Source organism: Dasypus novemcinctus, chromosome X, assembly GCF_030445035.2.
Source record: "Dasypus novemcinctus isolate mDasNov1 chromosome X, mDasNov1.1.hap2, whole genome shotgun sequence".
Classification (NCBI taxonomy): domain Eukaryota; kingdom Metazoa; phylum Chordata; class Mammalia; order Cingulata; family Dasypodidae; genus Dasypus; species Dasypus novemcinctus.
Window position 1 is genome coordinate 27,560,038 of NC_080704.1, and position 26,743 is coordinate 27,586,780.

Consider the following 26,743-nt stretch of genomic DNA (forward strand, 5'->3'; position numbering starts at 1 on the left):
AAATAAGGTGGAATTTTAACCCAAGAAAGAGGGTCCCTGAGGAGGCAGAGAAGGGGGGGTCTAAAAGTGAAATTATAAATGCACTTATCCACTAAAACATTTACCTTCTTGACAGAATACTTCCTGCAAGTTAATTAGCCTTTTAGATGCTCCAGTTTTACATATGTGAAGTAGAGATAAAACATGTAAGTCATAGGGTTGTTTGTTATCAGTGATTTCATGAAAAGATAAAGGGAAACCTCTTAAAAGAGTGCCTGGGACTTAAGAGTTACTCATTAACTTGGTTATCTTTTTAGGAGGAAATACCCATTCTTGGTATCTTCACCATTAAATAGCCACATAAACCATTGCAGCCTGCCCATATACAAACCCTAAGAATGTTGAAAAATACCAAATTGATTCTATAGTTTTTCTTTTAACTGGATTTTGGGTTTAAAGGTAAAAGTAAAGCAAACCTAGAGGTGATTAGGAAGTAAGACTGTTGGACTTAACCAGAGAAAGTTAGAACAGGCTTATGATTCAGAGAACCTAATTCTCTCTTAGATGACAACACTGAGATGTATGGTCTTATGAAAAGCTCTAGTTTTTTTCCTTAACATCAAGATTCACAACTGTGAATCTTGTTAAACCTTTAATTTGTATATTCAAGCCAGTCTCTTTTTTGTTTTTGTTTTTGGCTTAAAAATGTTTTTATTGTAACATATATCATAAAATTTGCCATTTTAACCATTTTTAAGTTCAGTGCCATTAATTACATTTACAATGTTGTGTTACCATTACCACTATCAATTACCAAAACTTTTTCATCATCTCAGATAGAAACTCTGTACCCATTAACTCCTCATTTCCCCTTTTCTCTGACCCCTGTTAGCCTATAAATCTACTTTCTGTCTAGAAACAGAAAGTTTGCTCATTCTAGATATTTTGCATAAGTAAAATCATACAATACATGGTCTTTTGTTTCTGGCTTTTTTCATGTAGCATAATGTTTTCCAGGTTCATTTGTGTTACAGCAAGTATCAGAATTTCATTTTTTACAGCTGAGTAATATTCCATTGTATGTATATACCACATTTTTAAAATAAAGTGATCTGTTGATGGACACTTGTTGCTTTTTCTCCTATTGGCTATTCTGAATATGCTGCTATGAACATTGCTACACAAATATCTCTTTGAGTCTTTTGGGTATATAACTAGGAGTGAAATTGCTGGATCGTAGAGTAATTTTAGGTTTCCCTTTCTGAGAAACCATCCAGCTGTTTTCCACAGTGGCTGCACCATTTCACCTTCTCAGCAGCAATGCATGAGAGTTCCAGTTCTTTACATGTTCTCTAATGCTTGTTATTTTCTGTTATTTTGCAATAATAGTCATCCCAGTAATGGTATCTATTCACATCTTTTATTTATTTGTTTGTTTGTTTGTTTGTTTTAAAAATAGTTAGATTACCTAAATGATACATAAAAAATGTAGGGGATTCCCTTATGTCCCACTGCCTACCCCTCCCCACATTAACAACATCCTTCATTAGTGTGGTACATTTGTCGTAATTGATGAACACATATTGGAGCATTGCCACTAAGTGTGGGTTATAGTTTACGTTATAGTTTAAACTCTCTCCTGTATAATTTTTTAAGTTATGACAAGATATATAATGGCCTGTATCTGTCATTGCAGTGTCATTCAGGACAATTCCAGTGTCCCGAAAATTCCCCCATATTATACCCATTTTTCCCTCTCCCTCCCCTCTGAACGCCTCTGGTGGCCACTACCTCCACATCAATGATAAACGTTCTTCCATTGCTAGAATAACTATAAGTCAATAGTAGAATAACAGTATACCTACTCTAGTCCATTGTTCATTCCCCAATCCTGAGGATTCTGTGAAGGTGATGTCCACTCCACCTCTAATTGAGAGGGGGCTTAGATCGCATGGGACAGATGGATGGGACTATCTTGCTTGCAGTTGCAGACTCTCTCTGTTCCTTGGGATGGGCATTGTCATATTCAAGTCTTTTGCCCATTTTTTAATTGGGTTTGTCTTTTTCTTGTTGAGCTATAGTAGTTTTTTATATTTGAACATCAAACCCTTATCAGATACATGATTTCCAAATATCTTCTCCCATTCTGTAGGTTGTATTTAATTTTTGATGAAGTCCAATTTATCTATTTTTTATAATTGAGGCTCATGCTCTTGGTGTCATTGAAGAATCTACTGCCAAATCCAAGGTCATGAAAAGTTTACCCTGTGCTATATTCTAAGCATGTTATGGTTTTAGTTCTTATATTCAGGTCATTGATCCACTTTGAGTTTTTGTATATGGTGTGAGGTAAGGGTCCAACTTCATTTTTTGTACCTGGAAATCCAGTTTTCTCAGATCATTTATCAAAGAGACTTTTTTCTTCATTGAGTGGACTTGGCACCATTGTGAAAAAACCAATTGGCTATAAGTGTACTTCTTTTTGGATTCTCAGTTCTTTTGGTCTATATGTCTATCCTTATGCCAATATCACAGTGTTTTTGATTACTATAGTTTTGTAGTAAGTTTAGAAATTGGGAAGTGTGAGTTCTCCAATATTGTTCTTTGTAAATGGTTTTGTTTTTCAGTACTCCTTGCAATTCTTTTATGAATTTGTAGATTGGATTTTCCATTTCTGCAAAAAGGCTGTTGGAAATTTTTTTAACTTTTTGTAATACATTCAAACTTACAGGACCAAAACAATACAAACCCCATACATTGACGTGCCCCTCCCCCTCCCCCACCGAGATGCAGCTCCATCAATTTTAACATTTTTTCATATTTGCCATTCATTCTAATCATCCATCCATCTTACCTATCAGTCCCTTTTCTGAACACTTAAGTGTAGGTTGTATATACCACATTTCTTGGATACTTAACACATTGCTTGAGAAGAGTGTTTACTAATGTAACCATCTTAAGTATGATTATCAAGTTCTAGAAATGTAACATTGATATAAAGCTTACAGTTTATATTCCGAAGTTTTCGTATGTCCCAATAATGTCTCTTTGAGCCTTTTCTCCTCCCTTGCTAGATCCTATCCAGAATCATGTACTGCATTTAATTGTCTAATTGTTGCCCTTTCTTTTTTTTAGTGTGGGAACATCTATGCAACATATACTTTATAGTCTCAACCACTTCCAAGCACACATTCCCTGAAATTAATCATATTCACAAGGATGCAGTACCCTCTTATTACTAAAATTTTCCCATATCCCCAAACAGGAATCCTATACCCATTATGCATTAGCCCCCCATTGCCCTCCCCCTCTGCCCCTGGCAACCTGTACTCTAAATTTGGCTCTGTGAGCTTGCATATTCTCTGGTATTTTCTTTGTAGTTACCATGGGGCTTAGAGTTAACATCCTAAATCTGTAACAAGTCTCGTTGCTTTGGTACCTACTTCACTTCAATAGTATACACACACTACGTTCCTAAAGTTCCCTCTGTCCCCCACCTTTATGTTGTTCTTGTCACACATTATATGTTTATATATTATGAGTCCCAAACCACTAACTTGCCATTACATTTTAATGCATCTGCCCTTTAAATCCTGCAGGAAGTAAAAAGTGGAGTTACAGACCAAAAGTATAATAGTACTGGCATTTATATTTATACATGTTGTTACCCTCACTGGAGATCTTTATTTCTTCATGAGGCCTCGATCTGTTCTCCATTGTCCTTTCCTTTCAACCTGCAGAACTCTCTTTACCGTCACTTATAGGGCCGAACTACAGATGATCTTCAGCTTTTTTTTTTTTTTTTTTTTTTTTGAGGTACCAGCAACTGGGGATTGAGCCCGGGACCTTGTGCGAGGGAAGCTGGCACTCAACCACCGAGCCATATTGGCTTCCCTGAGTTGTTTGTTTTGCTTGTTGTTGATTTTTGTTTTTGCAAGAGGTACTGAAAACCAAACCCATTTGGGAGGTGGGAACTCAACCACTTGAGCCACATCTGCGCCCTGTTCAGCTTTTGTTTATCAGGAATCTCCCCCTCATATTTTGAAAGATAGTTTTGTTGGAATAGAAATCTTGGTTGGCAATTTTTTGCTTGTTGTACTTTAAATATGTCATCTCATTGCCTTTTTGCCTCCATGGTTTCCTGTGAGAAATCAGTACTTGATCTTATTAATGCTCCCATATATGTGACACGTTGCTTCTCTTTTACAGCTTTCAGAATTTTCTCTTTATCTTTGGCATTCAACAATCTGATTTCAATATGGTGCAGTGCGGGTCTACTAGGGTTTATCCTTTTAGGAGTTTGTTGAGCATCTTGGGTGTGTATATTCATGTCTTTCATTAAATTTGGAAAGTTTTCAGCCATTATTTCTTTGTCTGCCCCTTTCTCTCTTTGTTCTCTTTCTACACCTCCCACAATGCATATATTGGGATGCTTGATGGTGTTCTGCAGGCTCCTCAGCTGTGTTCATTTTTTTTCATTCATCCTCTTCCTCAGACTGAATGATTTCATTTGTCTTACCTTCAAGTTTTCTGATTTTTCTTCTGCCAGCTCCAATCTGCTGTGTTGAACCCCTCTAGGGATTTCTAGTTACTCTGTAGCTCTTTGGTTCCTTTTCATAATTTCTATCTCTCCCTTGATATTCTCTTTGTGTTCTTCTCTTATTTTCCTAATTTCTGTTAGTTTTTTGTCCACGAATTCCTTTAACTCTCTGAGCATATTTAAGACTAATTTTTTAAAGTTTTTGTGTGATATGTGCCAGGTCTGGTACTCCTCATTGATGGTTTTTTATGCTTTAATCTTCTCTTTTGCCTTGGCCATTGCTTCCTATTTCTTTGTATGTTTTGTAATCTTTTGTTGAAACCTGGATATTTTGGTATTTTAATGTCTTTATGGCTAAAATTTTAGACTCTGTGGTTTCTGTTCCTGAAGCTTGAATGCAGCTGATACTATAATAGAGTTTTTCTTGAATGCCTGGCACTAACTTTCCAAATAAAAGGAAGATTTTTCCCAGTCTTTGCACATTGACCTGTGCAAGTGCTCTCCTTCAGGGCTTATCCTACAGTGAGTTTACTGAATAGCTCCAGGCCAAATCACAGAGGTCATCCTGATTCTTTCTGGGCATGCATCTTGTCCTGGGCATATATGTGTGTGACCCAAGGATTTCCCCCACTTACACATATACGAATGTTCCTTCCCCTCTTCCCTAGGGAACCGTTTCCTCATCGTCTTGGGCACTGCACTGTATGTCCTACAGCCAGCAGTGCCTTGCCCCAGGCAGCACAGCTTGACTGCTCTCCCACAGGCTTTGTGTAGGAGTGCTCTGTGAACCAACTTCTACATACAGGGCAAGTTTTGGGGCGGTGAGTCCCTCAGGCCACCACCAAATAGATTGGGCCTGACATACATGCTGGTCGTGTATGCTTGAGGGTTACTCCGCTCCTGGGACCAAGGATTTCCGCTGGGAGTGCAGGCCTGCTTCAGGCTGAGTCAGTGAGAGGTAGGGGAGGGGCCAGCCTGGGGCTCCTGAGATCCTACCCCTTTTAAGTAGCCTTTTTCGGTAGGAGAGGAGAGGTTATTTCAAGGACGGCCAGAGTGGGATAAAGTTCAACCTTGCTATAACTTTCCAGAGCAACTTTGTGCATACAACTGATCTGGCTGATCCCCAGTCTGGTTTTGAGGCTAGAAGTCCAAAACCGAGGAGGCGTCAGGAGGGCGATGCTTTCTCCTCAGACTCTGTAACGTTCTAATGCTGGCTGCTGGCACTCCTTGGGGTTCTTTGGCTTGTATCCCTGCCTCCTGTCCCATGGCTGTGTCCTCTCCTTTCTCTCGGTTCTCTTTTTAACATAGCACAGGCCACCTTCATTAAGGAGGCCAATGACTATATGACAGTATGTTTGATTTTACATATTGTTGTATTTGCCAGCATGAACCTAGACTCATTACTGTCATAAACTAAAGTGTTTGTGTATTGTGTATGTTTTATATGTATGTACATGCTGTGTATATGTGAGCATAGTTTTAAGATTAAATTAAAATTTACATTGGCCATCTTATTGTAGGGTTTCTTTCTAGCAATCATATATATAATATTTTTTGTTTTTTTAAGTTGAACGGATTTCTTTTATTACAACCCTTCTTTATATGTAATACGTAATATGAATCTCCAATAGAGAGGGATAAATTACATAGCATTTCCACAGAGTACCTATTGACAGGAGCTTGTCTGCCTCCTCATGATGCAGCAATCACATTTTAGTTATTTTTAAATGTACTCTTGTAGTGGAAATAGAGCAGATCAAATAATACTCAAGAATAGTGACCATGAAGTAGTGCTTCTAAAATATTAAGACCTGTGTTTCCTGATTTTACTGCTAGGACATTCTTTCCAAGGTCTTTAAGTATTATAAGATTTTTACCTTATGGATTAACAAAGACTAAGTATATTTTTTCATTACTGATTAGTTTTCTAGACTATCAAGTGCTTTCTCTATGTGGAGTGTTTGTTGCCTTAATATGTGATCCCATCTTGAGAATTCTTTAGAAATACACTATTTCTACTTGTCTAGGTAGAAAGCATCTAGTTTTATGTGAGTCAAGTTAGAGATTGTATTTGTAGAAAGGACTTTGGAAAATGGTAACATTTTACTGAAGTATATGCTGTTATTATTTGTTGTATTTCCTGCCTTTTTAGTGGATGATGCTGGCAAAATAGAACATGATGGTTCCTCTGGAATGACCATGGACACAGAATCGGAAATTGATCCCTGTAAAGTGGATGGCACTTGCCCTGAAGTCATCAAAGTTTACATTTTCAAAGCTGACCCCGGAGAGGATGACTTAGGTAAAAGGAAACCTTCAGCATATTGTACATTCTGATCCATATCTTCAACCTGATTACTTTTGGGTTGTTTAGTTTGAAAACATTTGCGGTCTTTTCTGGAGATAACGTGTAGTAATATAAACATTGTAAAAAAAAAAAAAGTAATAAGTGAAATGGGCGGAAATGAAGTTTTCAAATAAATCCTTGGAGCTTTCATCTTCCCCGATAGGTGGAACAGTAGACATTGTGGAGAGTGAACCTGAGAATGACCATGGAGTTGAGCTACTTGATCAGAATAGCAGTATTCGTGTTCCAAGGGAAAAGATGGTCTATATGACTGTAAATGACTCTCAGCAAGAAGATGAAGATTTAAGTAAGTAGGTGGTCTTTTTGTGGGAGAAAATTTTGTTTCTGTAAGTTTTGTTTTTTTTTTTTTTTATGCAGCCACTATTTGAAGGAAACAAGTAGCTTTATTATGCTGCCATATCCTAAGGGTAAGGGAAAACATCAGTGATTCTTCATGTATGCTTAGAATGTTGCTTTAAAAACAAATTATGGTGAAAGCCAAGAAATTAATGATTCTTTCAACAAGTATTTATTGAGTGCTTACTATATGTGAAAGCAATTTTCTAGGTATGTGACATTTGAACCTTCTTTCTGTGTGTCTGTTAACTGAATTCAAATCAAAATGTCTTTCCTGTGACCTCTGTATACCTTGTCACAAAAGGTGGTATTTTTTGTTTTTTTTTATAATTTTCTGCTTAGATGTTGCTGAAATTGCTGACGAAGTTTATATGGAAGTGATCGTAGGAGAGGAGGATGCCGCCGCAGCCGCAGCAGCTGCTGCAGCACATGAACAGCAAATGGATGACAACGAAATCAAAACCTTCATGCCAATAGCATGGGCAGCAGCTTATGGTAAGTCAACATAGCAACTCTTAGGATTGAGTTGGTTGGTTCTTGAACATGAATTCGTGATTTAAAAACTGTTTCTGTGGCCATAGGTTTCAGAAATCTGAAATACCAGTACCCTGTAAGGGTTATTTGATTTAAATAAGAGTAGAGGAAGATTATAAAGTCTACCTTTTGTCTTTTTAACAGGAATTTCCTTCATGTCTATTACGTAGAAGGAAGTACTGCAAGTACACAGGCTTTCAAGCTGAAACTTTTCATCTTGATTATATCTGGCTCATGACTTTACAATTTTGGGAGGCAACAAGGGAGTCCATGGGGCCAAATGCTGACATGTATTTTTTAGAGTTGGAAGCTAGGCATTTCCTATGGTCTTGCTATAAACATGTTTTTAAAACCCATTGCCTAGAATGGGGAATTTCTGTCATTCATGAGTATCATGGCTTATTTTTCATTGTTGCGATTAATAAAAAATCCCTAATTCTTTATAATTTATAATACTGTATAATTTTGTTTTTAATGCACATTGTTAGGTAATAATTCTGATGGAATTGAAAACCGGAATGGCACTGCAAGTGCCCTCTTGCACATAGATGAGTCTGCTGGGCTCGGCAGGCTGGCTAAACAAAAACCAAAGAAAAGGAGAAGACCTGATTCCAGGCAGTACCAAACAGGTGAGGGCATATGAGTTCCCCAGCGCAGCGTTCCCTGTGCATTCTTAGACTAAACTCTAGTATATGCGTCCACAGAGGGGTTGTGATGACGTTTTAGCTTTTGTATTGGGTTTGAAAATAAAATTTTAAAAATTCAGTGATATTCATGAATGATTTCCTTAGATAAAAAGAAACAGGAAATGGCTCAAACATGGGAAAAGTAATTAAAATGCAGGTAATTTTTAGAGGATGTGAAAAGAAATCCCTTAACTATGTTATAAGCATTAACTAAAACTAAATATATTTAAGGAATCTAATAGTGTCAGCATAAAGCAGGCATAATTTACAGAGCAGTGGGACAAGTACTTTGGTCATATGTCTTGTCTATTCTTATATACTGATTTGCATATTAAAATTTTATGGGTGTATTTAAGCTTTAATGTAAATTAACATAAGTGATGGCTTTTGGAATAATCAAGGCAGAAATTTTAGTAACAAAACTTTATGAAAGATTCCCACAGATTTCTAAATCAATATAGTGTGAATCACTAGTTGATAGAAGTTACTTTTAAAAAAAGACTGGAGGGAGTGAGATTGGTACAATAATATTGAATGAAGTTTCCACAACAGGTTCTCTTATATTGAAAAACAAAGGAATGTTAAGTAGCAAACAACCTAACTTAAGAGTACTTGCCCAGTAATGTTCAGAACACACAATTTAAATTCTTGCAGGAAACGAAACAGAACTTTGTACTCTCATGCTCTTGTCTTTTCCTTTTCTTAGCAATAATCATTGGCCCTGATGGACACCCCCTGACAGTCTATCCTTGCATGATTTGTGGGAAGAAGTTTAAGTCGAGAGGTTTCTTGAAGAGGCACATGAAAAACCATCCTGAACACCTAACCAAGAAGAAATACCGCTGTACTGACTGTGATTACACTACCAACAAGAAGATAAGTTTACACAACCACCTAGAGAGCCACAAGCTGACCAGCAAGGCAGAGAAGGCCATTGAATGCGATGAGTGTGGGAAACATTTCTCTCATGCTGGGGCTTTGTTTACTCACAAAATGGTGCATAAGGAAAAGGGAGCCAACAAAATGCACAAGTGTAAATTCTGTGAATATGAGACCGCTGAACAAGGATTGTTGAATCGCCACCTTTTGGCGGTCCACAGCAAGAACTTTCCTCATATTTGTGTGGAGTGCGGTAAAGGTTTTCGTCATCCATCAGAGCTCAAAAAGCACATGCGAATCCATACTGGGGAGAAGCCGTACCAGTGCCAGTACTGCGAATATAGGTCTGCAGACTCCTCTAACTTGAAAACCCATGTAAAAACTAAGCATAGTAAAGAGATGCCATTCAAATGTGACATTTGTCTTCTGACTTTCTCAGATACCAAAGAGGTGCAGCAACATGCTCTTATCCACCAAGAAAGCAAAACACACCAGTGTTTGCATTGTGACCACAAGAGTTCGAACTCAAGCGATTTGAAACGACACATAATTTCAGTTCACACAAAGGACTACCCCCACAAGTGTGACATGTGTGATAAAGGCTTTCACAGGCCTTCAGAACTCAAGAAACATGTGGCTGCCCACAAGGGTAAAAAAATGCACCAGTGTAGACATTGTGACTTTAAGATTGCAGATCCATTTGTTCTGAGTCGCCATATTCTCTCAGTTCACACAAAAGATCTTCCGTTTAGGTGTAAGCGATGTAGAAAAGGATTTAGGCAACAGAATGAGCTTAAAAAGCACATGAAGACGCACAGTGGCCGGAAAGTCTATCAGTGTGAATACTGTGAGTACAGCACTACGGATGCCTCAGGCTTTAAACGGCACGTTATTTCCATTCATACGAAAGACTATCCTCACCGTTGTGAGTACTGCAAGAAAGGGTTCCGAAGACCTTCGGAAAAGAACCAGCACATAATGCGACATCACAAAGAAGTTGGCCTGCCCTAACAGGACTTTTCCAGACTTTTATAGAGATTGGCCTTGAAGCAGAAAATTCATTTGGAAGCCAATCAGTCTTGTTCACATACAATACTGTATATTGATTTATGCTGTGTACAAATAGATTATTGCTTCTAGTTGACTTTTTTTTTTTTTTTTACATTTTGTTCAATAGTGTGTTCTGAATTCTATTCAGTTTGTTTAATAAATGGGGAAAAGCAGCAACAAGCAAGTTGCTTTTAATAAAGTAGTCCCTGATTCTGTACTGAACTTTTCTATCTTAGAGGTTTTATATTTATTTAAATATTTACCTTGCTTACCTTGATGGTTGATGGTACTCTTCTAAGACCATTTAACTTAAAGTTAAGGTAACTTTAGACTGGTACTCTGAAAGTATTCATGTTGACTTTTTTTTTTTCTAACAAATTTCTCACAATAAAATCGTCAGAGACCTCTACTACTATAAATGGGAGATTTTATGGTCAGGTCTAATTATAATGACACGAAAGTCATATACTTGTCTTGCTTAATATTTTCAAACCACATGACATTGTAAGTTTCCATTTGAGCTTTTGCATACCTAGCATTGCTGAGTAAAGAACAGTGGCTGGGTTTGTGTTTAACTTTCATTTTGTCTAGCTTTCTTTGGAGTATTTACATCTTTTGTCAATATAGCAGACTTTTAGAGAACCTAATTGAAAAATTTTGCTTGATCCTGTTGTGTTTTTATTATTCTGTCTGTGCTGCTTTGTCTTGGAATGGTTGTGTGCTATAAATGAGACTTACTGAGGACTGAATTTTGGACTCTCCTAGAGGTAATTCGTGGCTCATAGGATCTTTTGCAACTTTATATATATAAATGTACCCTGACTTATATATATCTATACACATATATATGACATGTATCTGTGTGTATTGCTTATTTTACATATTTATACACACAACCCCAAGTAGTAGTTGTTTAAAATCTATAATGAAAAGTATTAAATTTACAATAACGTGAAAGATCCAGGGATGCATGAGAGAGCATTTTGTAAATCATGCTCTTCAGAGAGACTACTCAGGTGAAGAATTAGAAGGAAAAATAAGGACACTAGTATTTTTAAAGAATAAAGGTATTTTCTTTTAAATATCTTTGGTAATTGAGAAATAGAAGTTAAGATGTTTCTAGATAGAATGTTTTCATACAATTTCAGCTTCATGCCTTTATATTTTTCTGAAAAGCTAATGAGTATCCAGATATAATCCTCTAAGTTTTCTCTGAGAAGCCCATGAGAGAATTCTGTGTCTCACCAAATAAGGGGGACTAAGAGGAAGCAGTGGCCCCATGTACCAGAATGGGTGCTAATTACCACTTACACCAAGCCTGCTTTGTTATTCCTTAGACAGTTATAGTTAGCAAATGTTAAAAAAAAAAATTTAACACTCAAGTTGGCTTTGATTAGAAGATAAAGGTGTGTTTTAAGTGTGTAATGAAAATCTGAGGCCTTATTTGGAATATCACCAAGTCTTTCACAGTTTTGTTTTTCATTGAAAGTTGACATTTTTTAAAACAAATCAGACTGAGTCAGAGTCATAAATTTATAAAATTAATGTAGTTATTAGGTTTTGGCTATGTTAATATGTATCTTGGAGAACAGAAAATACTTTTTGGGGTCCCTTACGCTGGCTCTTGGCACATAAGTATCTGGCACGTCGTGGGAGATGAGAAATTTTCTTCCCATTCGGTAACTACCTTGCCACTCCAATATGGTGCTCCATCCCCTCCTTGCTGTCAAGATTTAACCTTTCACTTTTCTCTTTGATATGGATATTTATATTCAGAAGTTATAATTATAAGGTTAGAAATCTACATATTTGGTGTTTGACAAGCCTCTGAAGTGCTCGACTGATTTTGTCTAGTTCTAAATCAAGTGCTTTAGGCTGGTAGGAACTCCATCCTAAATGCCAGTCAAAGCCAAGGGATGGATTTTGGAATTCCTATACTTGTTGGCCCCGATAACATGCCTTTTTTTCTTATTCTTTTTTTTTTTTTTAATAAGTAACTTACAGTTGTGTGATTCATTGCCCTTCAGTACTATTCTTGAAAGCTCTGTCTTTTTTTGTGTGAGAACCTTTAAAATCTCCCTTAGTTTTTATTTTTCCCTGAAATAATGTAAAAGAAAACCCTTAAATAAAAGAAATTTAAGAATTTTGAAACATCCTGTAAAATTAATACAGAAAATAGAAATAATTGGTCATTTAACTATATTTTTTTAAATAAACTGAAAGATAAAGAACACAACACTGTACACACTTTATATTTCTCTTACATAGTCTGGAATCATACACAGTTTTCTTTTTTTAAAGCACAATATTGAAACCTTTAAAAGGTATTTAAGGGTTTGGTCAAGTGAATATGATAAAATGTATTTGTCTGTATAAAGAAAAAATGAAATTGTAGTCACTGTTATGTACTGACATTAGTTACAACCTAGTTTTAATTCCTAAAACACTTTTGATTAGCAAAGCTAAAAAAAAGGATGTTTCAGTTAAATGTTTTAAAGAGGTACAGATTTTTACAAGGACATAATATAAGTTATTGTTCTGTAGAAATATCCTATTAAATATTGTATGTCCCTCCCTCTGTACAATTTGTAAAAAAAAAAAGTAAAATACATAAAAAGAAAATCATATAGGGATGTGTGACATTGTAATTGTGTATTTGAGAATAACGTGCAAAAATAAAAATCAATATTTTCCTGTTAATGTTTAGTCTATTTGATACCAGTACTAAGTTAATGCTTTTTCTTAAAAAAATGTACAGTTTTTTGTAAACCTAATAAACAGCAAAAGCAGTGGATTATTTTCATTTCCCCATTTCTTAATTCATTTTATACAGCAATGGAATGCAGAATGCTTGATTGCTCTGAATTTTGTGATTTGGATGCAAATACTGATAATATTTCAGTCCTATGAATTTGCAAGTAATATTTCAGAGAAGTTTAGAGGTAATTGGTGAGTCTTTGATGAGCATGTCCTTGAAATTCACTTTTTTCTTTTATCTCCATAAAGGATTTGTTTTATTAGCATCTTCAGTTCCCTGGAGATAAATTTCCCATGCATAAAGTGGTTTTTGAGAGCAGAGCACTTCAAGATCATTTCAGTATAAATCTGCAGCACATTTAGTCAGTGGGGATTGTCACCACCTCCACAGGAGAAGACCCTGCTGCACTAGAGTTACCTCTTTGTGCTCAGTTTGGAGGGCTCTAGTAAACACTAACATACTAGAAAATGGGTCATTGTCATAGTAAAAACTGCAAGTTATGTACTTTATCAAGAGTCAAGAGAGAATAAGAGGACAGGTTTGAGCCATCTGAAAAGATGCGATTCTGCAGGTTTTCCCAGTAGTTGAAACAATAAATAAAAGGAGTTAATTGATTGTTAGGACATGGTGAATGGTCACTGTGCAGAGCCGTAAGTCAGTCAAAACCATAGCATGCTGAAAAGGTTCATTGTAATAAAATGCCTGCCCGATAGGTAATACCTGCCCAGGCCTGTGATCCCAAGCAGTCTAACATACTGCCCTGTTGGCAAGAAATCTCAGTATTAACAATTTCCTTTATTCCCCACAAATTTTAGGATTCACTAAGGAAAAGTATTACGACCAATCTAAATCTTAAAAGGTGTGATATTTCGGAGCAGTGGTTTTCAAAGTGTGACCTGGGGACTGGCTGCATCAGCATCACCTGGGAACCTGTTAGAAATTCAAATTCTCAGCTCCACCCCAAACCCAAAGAAACTGGGGGTGGGACCCAGGGATCTGGGTTTTAACATGTTCTCCAAGAGATTCTGGTACATGCTCAAGTTTGGAAAACACTGGTTTTAGAGCACTTGAGGAACTTAAAAGTTGACCAGTGTAACATTTTGTATGATAGACAAGAAAATTCCACACAAACCCAAAAACAAAACACCAGAAATAAGCAGTGAAGGTGAAATAGGACCCAGTTAGTTTACTCTTTTGATTTACCCTTCTTAAATTGTGGGCCTGCCAGTCAAGAAGTATATCTTTAATGCACACGTAAATAGCCTACATTTCATAAATTTAGTATGGCCTCCATTAAGTTAACATTCCTCAAAGGTAAATAGAATTCAGAGGAAGGATTTAGCAAGTAAGAGAAGGGCTGAAAAGTGTGTGTGTGTGAGTGTTTTTTTAATTGATTGCCCCAAGGTTACTTAAGTCATATTTGAAAAACCATTTTTGCCACATTCTGCAACTGTTTTGGAAAGGTCAAAATTAAGTTGCCCTTATGATTTGTTTTATCCTTTGTTTCATCATGTATATATTGTTTGCCTTTTACATGAAATAATTCTTGCATTTGTTATATATTGTTCCTGTTATTTTGACATTTTGCTATTGTAAATAAATTCCTATTTTGTTTTAAGTTACCCTAGTGGAGTGTTGGCTATAGACAAGGCATATGCACAGACACGCGTGGAAATGAGGAGGCTTAAATTGCACAACTAATAAATCCCCAATACTTTACAAGCTGCAAGTGATGCAACCCCTTGAGTGGTTCAGCGCTGATGGAAGTATCACTGTTGCATAGAGGTATAACACCTGTACCTACCCAGATTTTAAAATTATTTTCATGACTTCTGAGATAGAAATACTTAGTTCATTATTGACGTCTGAGGTGGTTGTTTTTCCTTGCTTTGTGTTCCCTATCCACTTGGTCTATGTTAACTGGTGTTGCTGGTAATGGTAAACAAAGAATCTGACATCCTAGTGACCCGTTGATATTATTAAAGCCATTAGGATACTTGGCTACAGAAAACCTGCTTAGGAATTGTAGATGGCATTTTGCTGTGTGGATTACCACAGAAATTTCTAAACACATTGACTAAAGTTGAATAACTAGACAATATTATTTCGTTCTCCAAGACAATATTATTTCTGCTTTTCCTTTATGACTTTAAATACAGAATCCATTTTCCTTTTGCCTGAGATTCTTTGAAATAAGGAAAGGTACTGCAAAGCCATCTCTTGGGGTTTGGAGGTGCTAATCACTGCTGTCCACCCCTCCAGGTTTTAACCACATTGAAAATAAACATAAGAAACTACCAATGGGGGGGGGGAGGAGGGGAGAGAAGTAAATAAATCTTTAAAAAAAAAAAAAAACTACCAATTGAACGTGCAACTTAATACGAGTAAAGCTGAATTTAGAGACCTGGAGGCCAAAATAGGTCTACCCGCTATTTCCCCCCACTCTGGGCCTTGACTAATGCAGCAAATCACTTGAAGGCATGGGGCCTACTTTATAGTCCTCGGAGTGGGCAATGGAGAGGCTGGTTGGTCTCCCACCAGAGAAATGGAGCAAGTGGTAGGGAATGGCTGCAGCATCCTCCCCAGCTTGGGAGGGGAAAGGCAGGGTCTAATAAAATAAGGGTTAGTCCAATTCTGGGTTGCCCTCGGGCATTAGCATACTAGCAAAATTTGAGCTCTTTTACCTTTATAGTCTTGCTTATTTGTGTCAGTCTTTCCCCTATTGACTCCACACTTCCCGCTTTTTAGGATGGTTGTGACAGACTTTCAGAGGTTTAGTTCCTATTTCTTCCAGGGCAGTATGCTTTAATTTTTCTTCTGAAAAATAATTTTCAAATGGCAAAAGTATTTACTGTTATTCAAAGATGGAAACCATGCAAGTTTTTATTGCATGTTTTCACAACAAAAATTGGAAAAATGATCACCCACCATGCCACCTACTTTGGTAAAGGGATTGTTTGTCTTCGTGCCCTTCCCATCTTGGTCCAGAGTCATAAATATTTTTTCCATCTTGTAAACCACAGCATCAATTCTGTGTTTTGACGATTTGCTTTTCAAACATCAAGCATTTTTCATTTCTACTGGTTGCCTTACTTTTTTTTTTTTAAATGTACATTCTTTTTGGAGAGGATTTGGAAATTTCAGAATAGTACAAAAAAGAAAGTAAAGTTCCCCCCTCCCCCCAGTCCCAATTACCCAGAAAATCATTATCCTTCAAAAAATGTCCTTCTTGAGGGTTAATATTATTAGAGTTTCAATTGCAAAATACACGTTATTATAGTAGATGTTGTACACCAAAAAATAAGTACGAAGACAAACTAAAGGATCTCCCACACTTCTTCCAAGCCAACTTCCTTGAGATAATCATAGTTAACAGACTGTGTGCATATTCCTCTACACCTTTCCTCTATGCTCACACAAACCTGTACCAAGATTCATATAAAAAGTGAGAGAAGGCTCTGGAACATTTAGGTTGTTATTCAAAATTTTTGACCCAAATGAGATTACATAGCTCTACAGGTCACTTAATATATTGTCCATCCCTCCGGGACAACAGACTGAGCTCTATCTCATCTTAATAGCTGAATAACACTCCATGTATTGGACATGCCATAATTTATTTAGCCACTCCCTCTATTGATGGACATTTAGGTTTCCAATTTTCTGCCACTACAGGAATGCTGGAGTAACTATCATTGTACATATAATCCTTACACACTTGTGCTCTGATTTCTGTAGGATGAATTCTCCCAAGATAAGACTGCCAAGTGAAAGGATATGTGCTATTTTTAAAATTTTGCTAGTTATTACCGAATTATTTTCTGCCAGAATATAAGTTCCAGGAATGCAGGGAGTTTGGTCTGTTTTGTTTACTGCTGTTCACCTAGAACAGCACCTGATGCGTAGCAGGTGCTGAATAAATACTTGTTGGATGTTGAAGGTTGAAGGGTTGTAGCAATTCACACTCCCATAGCAATATAAGAGAGGGTCTATTCCCCTCAGTCTCACGTGGGGGTTATAGCCAATTTCACAGTGGGCTTTTTAAGTCTGTGCCATCAGTTTAGACATGCTTTGACCTGTCTCCCAGTGAGGTGAAGTAATACTTTCATGGGTCTGACGACCCTTTGGGTTTTCTCTTTAACTGCCTGTTCAAATCCTCTGCCCCTTTTTCTGTTTGGGATTTTCTGTATATTAGACCTGTTAATTTCTAAACTGTAACTAGGTTACAGTTTATCTTGTTATTGTATATATGCTATCTTTTTAGATAAACTTTTTATTTGGAAATAATTTCAAACTTACAAGACAGTTGCAAATTAATTCAAAACCCATACAGAGAACTCCAACATACCCCATCCAGACACCCAGATCCACCAACTTTTGCCCTGTCATTCTATCCATCGCTCTCTCTCACTTTCATTCCAAGGCTCTTCAAATATACTCCTAGATTTTCTTCTGATATTTTAATTGTTTTAATTTTATTTGGATTTTTATAGCATTAAAATTATTTTGGAATATGCTGTTTGGTAGAGGTTAGTTTTTTTTTTCTCTTGGATAGAGAGCCAGTTATACCAGTACCATTTATTAAGTCATCCTCTACCCCCATGAACTGAAAAGACACTTTGTTATATGTTAAGTTCACATATATCCTTGCATTTATTTCTGAAATCTATTCCTTTTACTGATCTATTTGTTATTCCTGTGCCAAAACCTTGTTATTTTACACACAGTAATCTATGTGTGTTAACTTTAATATCTAGGAGGCAAATCCCTCTTTTGTTGTATTCTTTTTCATAGTTTGCTTGACATTTATCCTTCCATAGGAACATTACAATCATTTACACAGTTTCCCATAAAAGACCCATTGGGATTTTTAATTCAAGTTGCATGAACTTTTTAATAAGAAACTGAGCCTGTCATTTTTATCCTATTGTCTTCACATCCATGTTCCTCCATTTATTCTGATCTTGTTTTACATTCTTTAATAACATTTTATTACATTCTTCATATAAGTCCAACACTCTTCATAAGTACATTATACTTTCTGGAGCTACCTAGATACTGCAAGACTACAGAGAAAAGCTATTTGTTTTTAAATGTTATTCATGTACCCTGCTAATTTATCAATTATCTTTCCAATTTTGATTGTGCATTAGTACTCTTGAATCTGTGTGTGTGCAATCATATCACAAAAAGTTGTCAATTATTTTCTTTTTATGTCTTACATTAACTAGAACTTCTAAAACAATGTTAAGTAATATATAAGTAGTGGTGATAGCTCTATTCCTGTGTTGCTCTCAATTTTAGTGGCAACACTTTATTATTTAACTATTTAATATACTGTTAGTTTTGGAAAATAGCCTCTACCAAAGTTAACTAGTTTCCTCCCTTTATTATTTACTTAGAGATCTTACTAGGAATGGCTTATACGATCAAATGGCTTTTAGCCATCTATTAATTTAATTATTTGGCTATCTCTTTTAATTTGTTGTTGTAATGAAGTATATTGAGTTACACTGATAGATTTTCTAAAGTAAAACCATACTCATATTTTTAGAATAAAAATAAGCATTTTTTAAATCATTCTTTAAATATATTGTTGCTTAAAATGGCTAGCATTTTATATAGAATGTTTGTATCTATGTTCACAATTCTGGAATTTTCTTGTTTTGTACTATTGTTATCAGGTTTGAATATTAATGAAACACAAGCTTCATAGGATTAATTTGGAAACTTTTCTATAATCTAGAATGGTTCAAAAATCAACAGGTGGCAAAAACAAAATGAAAGAAGGACAAAATAAACACTAAACTAAATCAAAGGTGTTATCTGATTTTTAAAGATTAGATAGAATTCAGTTGTAAAAGCTTTTGGGTCTCTTTATAAATGAGAGGTCTTTATTCTTCTGATCTCTTCTATGTTAATTGGTCCATCAAATTTTCTTCTTAAATAAATGCTGTTATCTATATTTGACTTGGGAAATCATCCATTTTTCTCTAGATCAGTACTTCTCGTATATTAATATGTATACAAATCACCCGGGGTGGGGGGGGTTGTTGTAAAATGCTCATTCTGATTCAGTGGACCTGGGGTGGGGCCTATGATTCTGAGATGCTAACAAGCTCCCTGGTGATGCTGCTGGGCCGAGGGTCACATTATGAGTATCCCGGCTCTGTAGGAATTCAGTGGTTGTTAATTTTGGCTAACACCAGAATCATGTCAGGGAGCCCTTAGACATCCCGGGCCACACCTGAGACCAATTAAATTAGAATCTCCAGGAGTGGGACTCGGGCATCACTGTTTTTTCAAGCTCCTTAAGCGATTGCAACATGCAGCCAAGGTGGAGAACCACTTTTCTAGATTTTCAATTTATTGCCATAGAGGTGGACATAACCTTATAATTATTTTAATCTCTTGCATTTCTGATTATATTACCATGTTTTGTTTTCTCTCATCTTTTTCTTTAATCAGTCTTTCACAGTGTGGTGGTTTGAAGCTGTATGTACCCCCAGAAAAACATGTTCTTTAATCTATTTCTGTGGGTGTGAATCCATTGTAAATAGGCCTTTTTTTCCCTCTCCCCTTCCCCCACACCCCCTGCCCCGTTGTCTGTTCTCTGCGTCCATTTTGCTGCGTGTTCTTCTTTGTCTGCTTCTGTTGTTGTCAGCGGCATGGGAATCTGTGTTTCTTTTTGTTGCGTCATCTTGCTGTGTCAGCTCTCTGTGCGTGCGGCACCATTCCTGGGCAGGCTGCACTTTCTTTCGCGCTGGGCGGCTCTCCTTACTGGGTGCACTCCTTGCGCGTGGGGCTCCCCTTCCGGGGGACACCCCTGCATGGCAGGGCACTCCTTGCGCGCATCAGCACTGCACATGGGCCAGTTCCACACGGGTCAAGGAGGCCCGGGGTTTGAACCGCAGACCTCCCATGTGGTAGACGGATGCCCTAACCACTGGGCCAAGTCCACTTCCTGTAAATAGGACTTTTTGAGGAGGTTATTTCAGTTAAAGAGTGACCCACATCAATCACGATGGGTCTTAATCCTCTGTTATAAATGGGATGCATACAGAGAGAGAAAGCAAGCCAGGGAAGGAAGAAGCTGAAATTCAACAGAACCGGAAAAGAACCCAGAGGCCAGGAGACACACCCACATGCCTTGTCACATGACCGTTAGAGGCACAAAGATCGCTGGCAGCCAGCCCTAGAATGCCAGTCTTCTGGAGGAAAGCATCACCTTGATGATGCCTTGATTTTGACTTTTTCCTAGCCTCAAATCATGAGTGAATTAATTCCCATTTATTCCCAGCCCATCTCATGGTATTTGAACAGCCCAGGAAACTAAAACACAGAGGTGTAGCTATTTCATAGGCATTATCAAAGAAACAGTTCTTAATTTTATTGGTCCTTTATGATTTTTGTTTTTCACTTAATTAATTTCCTCTTTCACTGTTACTCATTTTCTTTTGGTTTAATTTGTTATCTAGGTTTAATATCTTAAGTTCCATGCTTGATTTAATTTTTTAAAATGTTTTTTATTGAAGTATATCATTCATACATGAACATACATGAACAATAAGTGTATAGTGAAAGTTACTTGATTTAATTTTATTTCTTTTTAAATGAAGGCTGTACATTTCCTTTGGCATAAAGCTTTAACTGTGTACCATCGAGTATGAATTGTTTCCTCATAACTCTCTAGATGGTCTTACATATCACCCTCTGAAGAAGCAAGCAGGTTACTAAGCCTAGGACCTCTAGGAAGAGGGATCCTGAACTAACCAATAGGAAGAGGGATCCTGAGTCAACCAATAGGGTAAGAGAGTTTTCAACCATTAGAACCCAGTGCTTTAATTGTCAGGTAATCAGCACCTCTCGTAATCAGCCAATCAGTATTCCCCAGTTAGGATACCCTGTTTGCATAATATGCTAATCTGGTTTTCTAACCAATGCCCTTGCTCAGAACCAGTGATTGACCAATCAGAACATCACAACTGGGGCTCCACCCCCAAGGGCGATCACACAGCTAGACTATATCAAGAGGAACTCCGGAGCCCTGAATACGCATTCCATCTTTGCCCTGGCCAGAGAAATGTTGAGCTGCAATGCCGAGTCAAGCTGTGAAAGCCAAGCTGAGCTGCAAACACTGGCTGAGCAACAAATGCCAAGCCGAGCTGAGCTGAATGCTGAGGTGTGAGATGTGACGAGCTGAGAATGCCAAGCCGAGCTGTAACAACAAATACTGAGTGGCAAGTCGGGCTGCAACACTGAGCTATGCACTTCCATTGGTACCTTGGCCAGCTTGCGCCTTGGCCCAGGCTTGAGCTGTAACACTAAAGGGGCTTCCACTGGCACCTTGGCTAGGTTTGTGCCTTGGCGCAGGTTGAGCTGTAACACTGAAGGCGCTTCCACTGGTGCCTCAGCCAGGCTTGTGCCTCAGCTAGGCTTGTGCAACAACACCACGGGGCATTTCCATCATTGCCCTCACCCGGTTCGAGTTCAATACTGAGCTGGTTAAATGAAGTTTGATTGTACTGAGGTCGTGTTTCTTCATTCTGAAGTTCATTTGAACCAGAGAATAAAAGTTGGCAACAACACCTTCCCCTCCCCCCCACCCTGCTGTTTGTGCTTTCTGTCCATTCACCGTGTGATTTTCTGTATCTATTTCTTTTTGTCTTCTTGTTATTCTCCTCTAGGATTCACCAGGATTTGATCCTGGGGACCTCTGATGTGGAGAGAGGTTCCCTGTCAATTGTGTCACCTTGACTCTCCCCTTCATCTCTCTTTTGTTGCATCATCATCTTGCTGCATGTCTTGCTTGTGCGTGTACTGGCTCACTGTGCAGGTACTTGACTTGCTGTGCGGTCACTTGGCTCGCCACGTGGGCACTGGCTTGCCATGCAGGCACTGGCTCCCCACGTGGGCACTCATCTCTCTGCATGGGCACTCGGCTTGCCATGTGGGCACTCAGCTTGCCATCGGGCACTCACGTGGACACTTGGCTCACTGCATGGGGCACTTGGCTCACCACAACAGCACAGACTTGCTGCGCAGGCACGCTTTCTCTTCTTTTTCACCAGGAGGCCCCAGGGATTGAACCCGGGTCCTCCCATATGGTAGGTGGAGACTTTATCATTTGAGCCACATCTGCTTCCCACATATCACTTTTGATTTCCTCTTTATAATAGTATTTAATTCCAAGTAGGAACATTTTTTATTAATCTCTTTAGTGTTTTTTTAAACATATTTTTTATTTATTTTTAAAAGATACAAAGATCACACAAAATATTACATTAAAAAAATAAAAAAATATGCTCCACTCCTCATACACGCCCCCCCTTTTCCCACATCAACAACTTTCATTAGTGTGATACATTCATTGCAATCTCTTTAGTGTGGATTTCTAATTTTATTAGTTTGGGTTCAAAGAAAAGCCTGTATGATCTCTACATTGTTTGGATTTTCTTTGTTTTCTTTTTGGGCAAAGTTCTTGGGAAATATAACACAGACATGTCAGTATAATGCATATTTCTCCATTTATAGGTATAAACTTATAGGCAAAATTAAGCTTGACTATTATTCAAATTCTCTATATCCTTGCTATTTTTTGACTACTTGATTTTTTATTTTTTGAAAAAAAATCTCCCACCATGTGAGTATTTTTATGCAGTTTCCTTGTATTTTAAATTTTGTTGTATGTATGTGGCTTCTATGGTTTTTTGTTACATAGATGGTTGACCTATCTTTTTCATGATTATATTTTTATACAGCGTCTATTTTTGTCTCCTTGAATATATTTGGTCTATTTCAACAGTCCTTTCTTATTATCTCTTACATGACAAATTCTCAGTCATATTATCATAATCTGTTTAGATGTAGGTGTACATTATAGGATTTATTGTTATTGCTTTTCTGTGTCCATTTCATCTTTCCTTACTTGACATCTCTTTGCCAAATAAATTGTAATTCAAGTGATGTATGCCTTATGTTTGTTCCCTCATATCTGGTATGTGGGTATATATTCCTTCTGAGGCCTTGACTACCCTCAAACAATTATTTTTGCCTTGAAAGATTGTATCTTATTTGTGTGGGAGTATAATCTTTTGGTCACAGTCTCTCTTCTTTCATAGTTGATAGATGTTGTTTTACTGTTTTCCAACTTCAGTGTTATGAGAAGTCGGGTGCTAGTCTGGTTCTCTTTTAATGCTGCTGTGAACAGTCACAGACAAGTTTTTGCTTTGACATATGGTTTCATTTCTCTTGGGAATGCAATTGCTAGATCATATGCTAAACTCTGTTAAACTTTTTTAAAAATTTTTATTGTGGTAACATACATGTAACATAAACTTTCCCATTTTAACCATTTTGAGTGTATACAATTCAGTGGTTTTAATCACATTCACAATATTGTGCTATCACCACCATCCACTACCAAAACTTTTTCATCATGCCAAACAGAAACTCTCTACCAATTATTAAGCAGTAACTCCCCATCTCCCTCACCTCCTCTGGTAACTTCTAACCTACTTTCTGCCTCTGTGACTTTGCTTATTCTAGATAGTTCATCTAAGTGGGATCATATAATATTTGGCCTTTTGTGTCTGGGTTATTTCACTCAGCATAATGACTATGTTTAATATTTTGAGGCACTGCCAGATTGTTTCCCAAAGCAGCTGCACCATTTTTTTTTTCCTTCTGAAAGCTAAGAGAAAGGACTTTCGCTACTCATGGAAGTTATAATTACCTGTGTCCCCTTGTTCATTGAGTCAGCAAATACTTATTGAGCATCTACTCTAAGTGAGCCACATGACATACAGATGAGGGTAGGAGAGAAAATAGGCAGTCTATGTAATGTGACACTCTTACCCCGATACCATTTACAGTCCACCCACAGTACACACTCTCTCCCACACCCCCACCAAAAAAAGATGCCTTAATTGAAGCAGGAACCATTTGAAGCCATTACGGGAAACTCCCTTTTTATTTTGCTATTTGACTTCAAAGTCTCCAAGGTGTTCATTCTTAAGCAATTTTCCTGGGCCTCAACCCCCACCCCCAGAGGTTTATAAAAAGTTAAGTCCAGAGTAGCCATTGTCCCTGCAATCTGTATTTTTAACAAGCACCCCAGGTGACGAATGTAGTTGATATAGGGAACCACAGAATGAGAAACAGTGGTTCAGAGGTGAAGTTGATTACATGGTATTGCCTTTGTTAACTTTTGCTCTATCAAGTTCCAAAGCAACATGGCAGGTTGTGAGAACAGAATAAATTAGTTTGGGAGAAACTAATGTTCTTCCCCAGAGCCAAACTCGTGAAGTCTAAATGTGAGACTTCCTTCAGGATGGCTTCCCTGACCCCTTCCCCCAAGTCTGTTCTCTGTGCCTTTCACATACTCCTCCAGGGCCTTGCAGCCCATCTAGCCCACATTGAGGGATTCATGTTGCCAACAACTTGTCCGAAAGTTCCATTGGAATAGAGTTCCATGAGAAGAGTGACCCATGTCTGTCTTGCTCATAATTGTATTTCTAGTGCCTGTCTGACTTGAGTCAAGTCACTTAAACTGTCTCCCCTTATATTAATCAGTCAAAGAGATACTGATGCAAAGTAGCAGAAATCTATTGACTTTATAAAGGGTATTTATTTGGGGTAAAAAAAAGCTTACAGTCCCAAGGCTGTGGAAGGTCCAACTCAAGGTATCATAAGAGGTACTTTCTCACCAAAGTCAGCTGCCACGTGTTGAAGCAAGATGGCGGATAATCTCTGCTTGGTGTCTCAGGGCTTCCTGTATCAGTCTCAGGCAATAGGGCTCATTTCTTTCCGTGCCTTCTCAGCTGCTCAGCATCTCTGTTCTTCTCAGCGGCAAACTATCAGGTGAATGTCTCATCTCTCCCCTGATCCCGAGGATCAAACATGACAGAGCTCTCTCTTTTGTGTCTTCTTGAGTGAGTGTCCATTTATATAGGCTCCACTAAGGGACTCATCCTGAATCACATCTTACTGATGTGGTTGAATCAAAGCCCTGATCTTAATAGGTAATTTAATCAAGGGCCCCTCAACTGAATCCAATACAATAAAAGGGTATCACACTCAGAATTAGTTTACAACTAATTTTTCTCTTTTTTGGGATTCATAAAATAATCTCAAGCTGCTGCTCTCCTGAATTGCCTTATCTGTAAAATGGGGCAGTATTACTCACAGTGGCTGCACCATTTTTCATTCCTACCAGCCTTGTATGAGGGTTTAAATTTCTCCACAGCCTCATCAACATTTACTATTATCTGTCTTTTAGATTCTAGCTATATTCCAGGGGTGTGAAGTGGTATCTCCTTGTGGTTTTGATTTGCATTTCCCTGATGACTAATGATGTTGAGCATGTTTTTCATGTGCTTATGTGGCCATTTATATATCTTTAGAGAAATGTCTATTCAGCTCCTTAGCCCATTTTTCAGTTGGATTGTCTTTTTATTATTGAATTGTAAGAGTTCTTTATATATTCTAGACACCAGTTTCATGAATTACTATAGTTTCAAAAGAATTCTTACATCTCTTAGGGCAAGTCCATCTACTTTGTTCTTTGTCCTCAAGGGTATCTTAGCTTTCTTGGTTCTTTGCAATTCCATATAATGTATCTTTTGATTACTTATAATATGCGTACAAATATGTCATTCTTATGTTTACCTTTTCTTAAAGAAATATTTTTATTTTCAAACTTTTGGTTGGCTCATGCTTTAGATCTCTAGTAAACAGCCTATAGGTAAATTTTAAAAATTCAATATGCAATCTTAGCCTTTTAACTGTAATTGTTTTAATGCAGGGTTCTTTTTTTTTTAAAGATTTATTTATTTATTTAATCCCCCCCCCACCCCCGGTTGTCTGTTCTCTGTGTCTATTTGCTGCGTCTTGTTTCTTTGTCCGCTTCTGTTGTCGTCAGCGGCATGGGAAGTGTGGGCGGCGCCATTCCTGGGCAGGCTGCACTTTCTTTCGCGCTGGGCGGCTCTCCTTACGGGCGCACTCCTTGCGCGTGGGGCTCCCCTACGCGGGGGACACCCCTGCGTGGCACGGCACTCCTTGCGCGCATCAGCACTGCGCATGGGCCAGCTCCACACGGGTCAAGGAGGCCCGGGTTGAACCGCGGACCTCCCATGTGGTAGACGGACGCCCTAACCACTGGGCCAAGTCCATTTCCCTAATGCAGGGTTCTTAACCATCTTTATTCCATGGACACCTTGGCCAGTCATATGAAAACCATGGACCCCTTACTAAGTCCATACTATATTGTTTATTACTTAATAAATATATCACGCCTGTACCAACACATCCCCACAAGAATGTTTTTTTAAAATTTTCAACTCAAGCTCATGGACCCCTGGTTAAGAACCCGTTTTAATGTAATCATTGATTTATTTGATATGTATCCAAACTGCTGAATATTTTTATTATAAAAATTTTAACGTATAAACAAAACAGAGGGAATAGGATAGTGAACCCCCATTTACCTATCATTCATATTCAATAATTATCAACATTTTGCCAATCTTTTTCATCTATCTCCCCCCACACACACATTTTTTTAAATGTTGGAATGTTTTAAAGCAAATCCTAGCTTTATATAGTTTCACCAA

General features: G+C 37.7%; 1 protein-coding gene across 7 annotated transcripts in view; it reads left to right on the forward strand.

Moving 5' to 3' along the window:
* The window catches only part of ZFX (zinc finger protein X-linked), a 74,080-nt gene extending 59,328 nt beyond the window's left edge, over positions 1–14,752 (forward strand). For 4 of the 7 annotated variants that reach the window (XM_058291810.2, XM_004463758.4, XM_058291809.2 and 1 more), the window contains 5 exons: positions 6,672–6,821; positions 7,030–7,173; positions 7,566–7,718; positions 8,246–8,386; positions 9,150–14,752. In XM_058291810.2, the coding sequence (XP_058147793.1) occupies positions 6,672–6,821; positions 7,030–7,173; positions 7,566–7,718; positions 8,246–8,386; positions 9,150–10,333 (1,772 nt within the window). In that variant the 3' untranslated portion in view covers positions 10,334–14,752. The remainder of the gene's footprint in view (positions 1–6,671; positions 6,822–7,029; positions 7,174–7,565; positions 7,719–8,245; positions 8,387–9,149) is intronic. The other 3 variants (XM_058291812.2, XM_012527288.3, XM_058291811.2) reach the window with 1 other exon arrangement.
* The last annotated feature ends 11,991 nt before the right edge of the window (positions 14,753–26,743 follow it).